The sequence below is a fragment of the Triticum aestivum genome, chromosome 1A (genome assembly GCF_018294505.1).
Source record: "Triticum aestivum cultivar Chinese Spring chromosome 1A, IWGSC CS RefSeq v2.1, whole genome shotgun sequence".
Lineage (NCBI taxonomy): Eukaryota > Viridiplantae > Streptophyta > Magnoliopsida > Poales > Poaceae > Triticum > Triticum aestivum.
The window spans coordinates 256,877,077-256,886,329 of NC_057794.1; the positions used below are offsets into that span (position 1 = coordinate 256,877,077).

Here is a 9,253-nt window from a genome sequence, read left to right on the forward strand (position 1 = left end):
GTTTGAGACGTGCATTGCACGTGCATGCTTACTAGTACAACAGAAGGTTAACTTTGTCTGCAGAAAGTTTCAGAATTTGTTGAGTTTTTTGGCAATGGCTAAAATACTTTTTCATATGAGGTGTTGGTGCATCCGAGAGCCAAGGGGTATTTGCCGAATAACTGTCCGCTATCTCCGCTACCCGGGGGCGCCATTCTATCGAACAGCCCGCCGGCACCGCCGCCTCCTCCTTATTTCGGCGACTAACCCCTACGTCTACCGAAGATTTCAATGGCGGAGAGGTTCTTCTCCGGCACGTCCACCGCCGCACCTCCGTTCGACGATGCCGGCATCCTCCTCCTCTCGGGCCCTCCGTGCTGGTATGCCGCCTCTCAAACTTCCCTCGGCTTGCTGAAACTAGCTCCTTTCCGCCCTGCGCGCCGGAGCAAACCGAAGCTGTCGTAAAACCCATGCGTTTTATCCAGTACGTTATCCCCATCATCCGTGCTTACCTCACTCCCCGCCGCATCGATTTTCTGGCCTTTCTTGCTGCTGTAACAGCGGGAAGACCTCGCTCCTTTTCCAGTTCGCGATAAACCGTGCGGCGGAGAGCGGCCGGCACGTGGTGTTCATTTGCAGCAAGGGGAGGTTGGAGAACAGCACCCCCTTCTTGTCCCAGGTGAGGATTCTTGCCTGTCAGTTTAGCTAATGAGGTGAAACTGTATACGCTGGTTGTTCCCGATTTGTGAAGCCACAACTTTTCCTCTTGCTTCCAGGGTGTTGAGCCATCCCTGAGCGTGCTTCAGAGAATACAAATCAAGTAAGGAGTGTTGAACCTACAATGCTGGTTTACTTTTGTAATACCTTGCTTAAACTCCATAAGAGTAAGAGTATTGGTCATGCTATGTACTGTGACATTTTCAGTGTTTATTTGGACCGGTTTAATGTTTGGAATTATGGTGATATGGTAGACTCGGCTATATCATGCAGTCATAACTAATTTATGCTTAGTTCTGTGCATTCTATGTCTGCAGATACATTGAAGACGATGAGGGAATCAGGAAGTACTTTGCTGCATTTCACCTGCTTGACGACTTTCCTGCTGCAGTCATTGTCGATGATTTTACCGGTTTCTTTTCGGAGAGGTGCTATCATTTTTTCCTTTCTTCTGACCATTATGCTGCGACTCAGTTACTGAGTGCATTGCAAACACTATGCTGCGACTCAGTTTAGCATTTATGTTACAACAATGTGTTACACAATTCTCCTTTTGGACTTTAACCATGAGATGGATTTGTTTCTGATATGTTTCTTCTAAGAAACGCAGTTGAGGATTTTCAGCATTTGTAGTTAATATAAATAATGGTAATATCTAATACTGTATGTACCAAGCCATTACAGTGTGCTGGGTGTCCTTTTGTCTCCTAGCTCAGCATATTCCATTCATAACATGCTTTCAATTGTTTTACTAAAACCTTTGGTTATAGATCACCTTTACTCTGTTCAGGATGGTCAGACGTTATTGAGATGTCAACCATCAAAATAAAGAAATTATAAGCTCTTTAATTGACGTAAAATACAGACTCTTGATATTTTATATGACTAATTCTTACCATGTTGAAGCTGTAATAGGAGCTGCCAGTTAAGATATGGAAATACTAGGGCTCGTGATCTAGCATTGGTTCGCATATTAGCTTTGTGTCAAAATGCTATTTCGCATGCAAAGTAAGTGATGAAGTCAAACCCAGATCTTTAAGTATCTCCATTTTCTATGTTGTTTACAGTAAGAAATCTCAATCCCTTTTGTAGTGCAAAGCTTGGAACCATTGGATCTTGCAACCTCTTGCTCTCTGATGTACATCAAGGTGACAACCCAAGGTCCCTGTTCATCTACAAGAGATGGATAGGTTCCATATATACAATCCAAGGTAAACTGTGTATGTAGCCATTATTATTGTGCATTCGTACATTTATTAAGTAAGCATTTTGTACTGCCATTTGTCATCCCTTAGTAGTACATTTTGCATTCCCATATAAGGCATGCCAGCTGGTTGATTTGCTTATTCTCTTTTCCATATTATAAGATGTCTTTGTCGAGAGTACCCAGGTGAAAATGCCAAAGTACACGAGGACATTTAGTTCAAAATGCCAATTCGCCTTATTTGAAATCCATAGAACTTTCCCAATATTTGTTTTTATGGCCATAAAGTGAATATAAATTTGATGACCCTTGAGCTAGTATGTTTTCATGATTTAATCTTACTGTCTTTCCTCAGGTGACGGCTTAGGTTCATATCTACTCAAGAACATTAGCACTCCACAAAGTGGAACCAAGGAAGCAAGAGCAGCTAAATACTCAATAGCTTTACAGTACCTTGTTCTTGAGGAAATCAAAGAATAATACGTTGCTATTTATTTGAATTTACTGTGCGAGATTTTAGGTTCAGATTTCCCCGAGCTGATTGTAAATCCCAAATCTTAATTCCTACTTTGGTAAGATTTTCAATTCAGATTCGTCCATGAATTGGCTGTAAATTCTAACTCTAAATTCCTACTCTGGTATTGGCCATTCCCTTGGAACAGTAAGATGCAAAAAGTATTTTAGTCGATACATAAGATTGCTTGTACTCCCTTTGTACCAAAATACTTGTCATGGTTTCAGTTAAGTTCGAACTAAAACCGCGACAAGTATTTTGAACAGAGGGATTATGCTTTAGTTGGAAGCCACACTCAGAATTCGGCTTATTTGATGCTGCCTAACCAAAAAAAAGAAGAAGCAATATCTGTTGAGTATGACTGTTTAAATATCGTGTGCTGCTGTTCATTCCATCAAATAGAATTAGCAGAGTTAACTGCTGATTACACTGAGAAAGATCTGAGAATGATAAGATATTTAAAGTTGCAAGTAAAAGTCATGTAAAAGCACCAAAATTAACCATTACATATTTGTGTTTCAAATACATTGCCATTACACGAGAAATGACAATGATACCAAAAGTAAACAAACAACTAGCAACTTGGCAAGGTAACAGAAATGGATAATATTGTTCGTCTGGCGCAAGCTTAGAAGTAACATTATTTTCCGTGAAATATCTCCCATGGAAGAGATCAACATTGCAGCAGGAACAGCTGAAGACTGGGTATGAAGAAAATGAAAATATTGCCTGGGCTGAAGAGCTCAGTAAGGATCAACAGTTGAAAAACTCCCATCTTCTCCCACATCAATGAGAAACTACAGCTCACAAATGTCACCTGGGAAGGTAGGAGCTTGGTAGTATTGGAGACGAGCCAATCCACTCAGAGATCCTTGACAATCTCAATGCCCATTGAGTTAGCTGTGCCAATGATAGATTTGCACAACGCCTCGAGTGACATATGCTTGCAGAAGGGGTCAGCTTGTTTAAGTTTTGCAATCTCGTAAACGTGGCGGAGTGTTAGGGATGACACAACGTTGTGACCAGGACGAGTGCTGGCGGTCTCAATTCCTGCTGCCTTCTTGAGGAACCATGAAACGGACGGCGACTTGACTACAAACTCGAAAGTGCTATCTTTGTAGGCAGTTAGCGTGACCTGCATAGGAGTTTCTGCCTTGTATTTCTGGGTCCTTGCATTGAAATCCTTGCAGAACGCCATCAAATTGAGCCTATAAAAACCGAGTGCCGGACCAACTGGTGGTGCAGGACGTGCAGCACCAGCTGGAACAAGCAGGCGGATTGTTGCCAGTATAGGCTTCCGTGCTACTGCATCTTTCAGAGTTGCCATGTGATTGCTTTAGTAGATCTGCAGTAAACACGAGAGTTTAAATGGAATTAGCAGAGTTTTCAACGAATTTCATGAAAAAATTGCAAGACAACTCAACAAGTGTTTGCTGAAAGCAACATCATAACAGACTTAGGGTCTGCAATCTGCCTCCTCGAAGGCTTTAACTTTTGAATTATATTCCACTAGATGCCAAAGATACACTTGTAATGTACCTGAAGAGCTAGCGTCGGAGGAAAGGTGATTTACAGTGGCATGGAAATTCCTTGACCTGCTCTAAGCAGAAGCAATTTACAGACTATTCCTAGTCTCTTTCGACACCCTCTTCAGTCAATCCAACATAGCCTAGAATGTGGTCAAATGATGAACAATTCTACTAACATGTGGTTACAAGCAGTCAGACTGATTGGCGCAACTGATTGGCTTTTGCGGATGAAGTAATATATCTGGGCAATCCAATGAACCTTCTGGAACTATGTCCTCTATTGTTTTTCCAAAGATACATAAGAATTGCTCTATTTTGATTATTTTCATAAAGTTACTTGGCTTGTCAGCTCAGTGGATCTATTTCAGATGAGGAGACCAACTAAAACAACGTTTTATTTCAGATGAGGAGACCAACTACATACTGTTTTTCCAAAGATACTTTTTTTTAACCGGGCTAAACCCCTTTCCATTGAAGCATAACGTAAATATAAAGCCGATCCAAGATTGTTCAGGAGATGGGAAAGGGAAGAAGCGAGTTCAACGCACCAATGGGGAAACCCACTGTAGATGCTCGCAATTGAAAGTATAATCCAAAGATACATAATAATTGCTCTATTTGATCATTACTTTCATACAGTTACTTGGCTTGTCAGCTCGCGGAATCTATTTCAGATGAGGAGACCAACTAAAACAACATTTTATTCAGGCAGACAACTTGTTGGACACTGACTTGCAATATCTGGATGCTCTGCAAACAGTCTCAAAAAATACATAAATAAAGTGACCCCTAGATCAAAGCAGTGCCACAAATCCTCTTTGAAATTTAGAAATAATGATTACCACCATGAAAATGAAAGGTTGGAGAATCCTGCAAGTGATACGCTCGAGGGGATTTCATGGATTTTGAGTTTTTGACACCCTAAAATCACGAAAGGAGTAGCGCTCGGCTGTAGGACTAGGCTTCCCCGCACACCGCGCCGCTGGCCACTCCGGCCGCGGCAGGCACCGCACGCCTGCCACCGCCCACCCGGGGGCTCGCCTCCGCCCATGCCTCAGTGCCCCCAGCTCCGGGATCCCGCGTCTCCACCGGCCAGCCTTCAATGCGGCGCTTCCGCTGGTCGGGATATGTCCCGGGTCCCTCTGATGTTCCAGCCACCCCGTCCTCCTCTGCGGGCTGGCGTTGGGTTGCGCCCCCTCCCTTACTCAAATCAATCGTGGTCACTCCTCCATCCACACACATTCACTCCTCCGGCGCCATTGATGAGGAGGGATGGACGACCTATCAATCCCGCAAGAGCCGGCACACAAGCAAAGATCAGCTGGTCGGCGCGGGGAGCCAGCGCAGGGGCAATAAGTCCTCCCACGGGCACGAGGCCTTCTTAAGCAAATTCAAAGGCCTTTGTTTTCGTTGCCTCAGCCCCCACCATCGCCGGATAGATTGTAGAGACCCACTGCACTGCATCATTTGCAAGAAGGCCGGGCATTTCGGCAGAGAGTGCCCGCTGAACCCGAAGAATCGACGGAGGGCGACACGGTGAATGAGAGGCTGGGTGAGCTGCGACTGGTGGGTGAGCGCCTTGTTTTCCCCAGTTCGGCGGCGATGGCTGAGGCGGACGCCCCCTACATCGACCATCGGCGCGCGACAGCCACAAGGTCATCGCTTCCTCGCCGACCATGGAGCAGCAGCTCTTCCTGCTCCAGCAACATGCCGCCATGGTCACCGCGGTGAGCAAGATCCACGCGGTCAGCCCCTACTCCATCGGCGAGGCCATTGAGAAGGAGTTCCAGATCCCCGCGCACCACCTCCTCATCACCAACCACAACCCCGAAGACTTCTTCATCAACTTCAACCTGCCGGCGCACAAGGAGCTCGTCGTGCGCCGTGGCTCGCTGGTGGTGGACGAAGTCACATTCCTGCTAGAGCCTTGGAGGGAGGACACGCACGCACTGCTCGAGACCTAGATGATCAATGTGCGCATCGTCATTGAGAAGCTGCCCATGATGCTCTAGACCTTGGAGGGCGCCGCGGACGCGCTCGGGGACAAGGTGATCATCAACCGGCTGGATAGCCGCACGTTCGAGCGTGCCGACCCAAAGACTTTCGCCGTGTGGGCGTGGGTCGCCGACCTCGCCCACATCCCCACACGGCGCACGCTCTGGAAGCACACCAAGGGGGCTGGCCTCGTCGAAGAGATGTTTGGCTTCTCCCCGCCAAGATGCGCGGTGGCGCCACCGCGCATCTCAAGAGGTGGGACGTCCTGGTGCACCTGGACCGCATCGAGGACTGGACGCCCCTGTCTCCGCGCTCATCTCACTCAAGGCAAAGCGGCATCCCCTCCTCCGAAGAGGACGAGGACGACCGCCCGTACCCACGGAACCCACCCATGGGCGGCTGGGTGCATGGCAAGGAGGACGGCAGGCCGGTGCTGGGGCCTGACCGGCACGGGCGCTCCCAGGTGCGTGTGGTGTCCACGGGCTGTCGGGGCATGCCCTCGACGAGGCCAAGGCGCGGCCATGATGGAGACGACGGCCACAGTGGCCAGCAGCATTCCTGGAAGGACACCTTGCTTGGTCGGGCGCGCGGCAAGGAGCCGACGACGGCGGGTTCTTACTCGAACCGCCACAGGAGCCGCACCCCGGTGTCGTGCCACCGCCAGGGCACACCGCGTGGGCACCGCTCCTCCACTGGACACGACGACTAGCAGGCAGGGCAGGCGGCCAACCTCAGCAAGGGGCAGCGTGCGACCAGCCGCAGCAAGGGGCCGGGGCACTCGTCTGCCGTTCCGGGTGCATCCACTGTCGCCTCCCTCCTTGCTCCTCCGAGGCCGTTGTCCAACGCCACAAAGGCCCCCACCAGGGTGGACCCGGTTACTGACTTCTTCGACGGCGCAGTAGAGGTGCTTCCTCCACCATCACGCCTGGACTCGCGCGCTTCCAAGCTCGATGCCACGGTGGCGGCTAAGCTCGACAAGCCACTGAAGTTCGCCAACGGAGGGAGCACGGGAAGCGGCAACCCGCTAGACATGGGACCGGCTCTCTCGCTGGCACGTCACACCCCCGAGGCGGCGATCACCCACTCCCTGCAGCTCAGAGCGGTGACAAACCAGGTGTGCCACCTTCAGCTGGGAGAAGGAAGCAGCAGCGGGGCGTCGGGGCAGCTCTTCACCAACATCCCTCCGTCGGCAGTATTCCACCGGCAGGGGGAGATCTCACGTCGCTTTACACTGCCCTAGTTGTCCTACTACCCAAAAAAGATGGGGCCATGAAGATCACTGATTTCCGCTCGATCAGTCTCATTCACTCCATAGCAAAATTGATCTCTAAAGTGCTCTTCATTCGGCTTGCAGAGGTGATCCACACAATCATATCTCCAGCCCAGACGGCTTTCCTCCGGACCAAGTGCATCCACGACAGCTACCTCTTCGTGCAAAACAATGTCCGAGCGCTTCATCGACGGAAAACCCCCACCCTCCTCATGAAACAGGACATAGCGAAAGCGTTCGACATGGTGTTGTGGGAATACCTCCTGGAGCTGCTCCAAAGATTAGGGTCTAGCGCGCGCTGCCCTGATTGGGCTGAGCTGCTTCTAGCCACCTCCTCCTCCGCCTACATGCTCAATGGGATCTCAGGCGACACCATAGTGCACCGCCGTGGCCTCTGGCAGGGTGAACCCATGTCGTCGTTCCTCTTCATTTTAGCCATAGATCCCCTGCACCATCTCCCGACGGCGGCGGTCGACTAGCAAATCCTGATGCCAATTCCGGGGCGCGAGCTAAAACTTAGAGTGAGTCCGTACACCGACGACGTTGTAGTCTTCATAAACCCTAGTAGGCAGGAGGTGGACAATCTGATGAGCATCCTGCGCGATTTTGGTTACGCAACGGGCCTCTGCATAAACTCGGTAAAATCTTCAGTCGCACCTATTAGATGTGAAGAGCTTAACATTCAGGAGGTGCTCGGGGGTTTTGGGGGATCCACCGTGGTGTTTCCGATGAAGTACCTAGGCCTCCCAGTGACACCAGGTCGCCTCCGACTCGTGCACCTCCAATTCATCATCGATAGGATCAAGGCCCGGCTAGCAGCATGGAAGGGCAAGCTGTTGCCGATCTCGAGCAGACGTGTGCTGGTGCGTTGCATGCTTAGTGTGATGCTGACGATCGCGCTGACAGTGTTGAGGGCACCAAAGAAGTTGTTCAAGGAGGTGGACAAGTGCCGGAGGCGCTTCCTCTGGCGACAAGACAAAGAGATTACGGGAAGCAGCTACAAGATCAACTGGCCATCTGTGTGCTCGCCGACGGCGTGCCGTGGCCTCGGCATCCACGACCCGCAAAGCTTCAGCCGCGCCTGCGACTCAGGTGGCTGTGGATCACTTGGCAACACCCGGAGCGCCCATGGGTGGGGTTGGAGACACCATGCAGCACGGAGGACAGAGCGCTGTTCGTGGCGGCGACTACGGTGAAGATCGGAAATGGTGCCACCGCATCCTTCTGGCACTCCTCCTGGGCAGGGCCAGCCACCCTTGCCCAACAATTCCCTCTGCTGTTCACGCATTCGAGGAAGAACAGAACCGTCACGCAAGCACTGAACACTGACACTTGGATAAAGGACCTGGCGCACGGCCGCGCCCAGGAGCTGCTTCCAGACTTCCAGAACATGCATAGAGCCATCAGGGGAGCGACGGAAGGGCTGCAGGCGGAGGTGGCCGATAAGATCAAATGGAAATGGGAAAGCTCAGGAAACTACTCTTCAAAATCAGCCTATGCGATGCAGTTTGTGGGGAGAGCTGCCACAACTTTTGATCAAGATATCTGGAGGGTTTGGGTGCCGGGGAAGATCAAGATGTTTGCTTGGCTGATGTTCCAGAATAGACTATGGTGCAACGACAGATTGCAACGACGGGGCTGAGCCAATGATTATTTCTGTCAGATGTGCGTCCGGAACTTCGAGTCTGCTCATCACCTCTTCTGGGAGTGCACGAAGACACATGAGCTATGGACGGAGATAGGACGATGGCAGGGCTGCTCTTCCTTCGCGCCGACGGACGACTCGCACAACGCCGCCTCCTCCACGGCGGTTGCTCACCACATCTACGAGAGCATCGAGTCAAAGTGGAAGAAGGGCGCCAGAACTCTGCTGCTGTTGGCGTGCTGTGAGATCTGGCAGGAACGGAACCACTGCACTTTCAGAAAGAAGCTCCCATCCACTCGACAAATTATACAAAGGATCACCAACTCAATTGAGCTTTGGAGGATAGCAGGCGCAAGATGCCTCGAGAGCCTCTTCGGGGAGCCACCGTGAGAGATAGGAC

The 9,253-nt window shown here is 50.3% G+C and overlaps 2 protein-coding genes across 2 annotated transcripts in view; one reads left to right on the plus strand and one right to left on the minus strand.

The window, feature by feature from the left end:
- Positions 1-145: 145 nt before the first annotated feature.
- LOC123044984 (uncharacterized) lies at positions 146-2,499 on the plus strand. Its single transcript, XM_044467891.1, has 7 exons — positions 146-359; positions 541-658; positions 756-799; positions 1,014-1,124; positions 1,612-1,704; positions 1,789-1,907; positions 2,256-2,499. The coding sequence occupies exons 1-7, from the start codon at positions 271-273 to the stop codon at positions 2,378-2,380; spliced, it is 699 nt and encodes a 232-aa protein (XP_044323826.1). The 5' UTR covers positions 146-270; the 3' UTR covers positions 2,381-2,499.
- A 356-nt stretch (positions 2,500-2,855) lies between these two features.
- The window catches only part of LOC123044989 (50S ribosomal protein L11), a 7,441-nt gene continuing 1,043 nt past the window's right edge, over positions 2,856-9,253 (minus strand). The window contains exon 2 of the mRNA XM_044467900.1: positions 2,856-3,759. Coding sequence (XP_044323835.1) covers positions 3,277-3,741 — 465 coding nt within the window. The 5' untranslated portion in view covers positions 3,742-3,759 and the 3' untranslated portion in view covers positions 2,856-3,276. The remainder of the gene's footprint in view (positions 3,760-9,253) is intronic.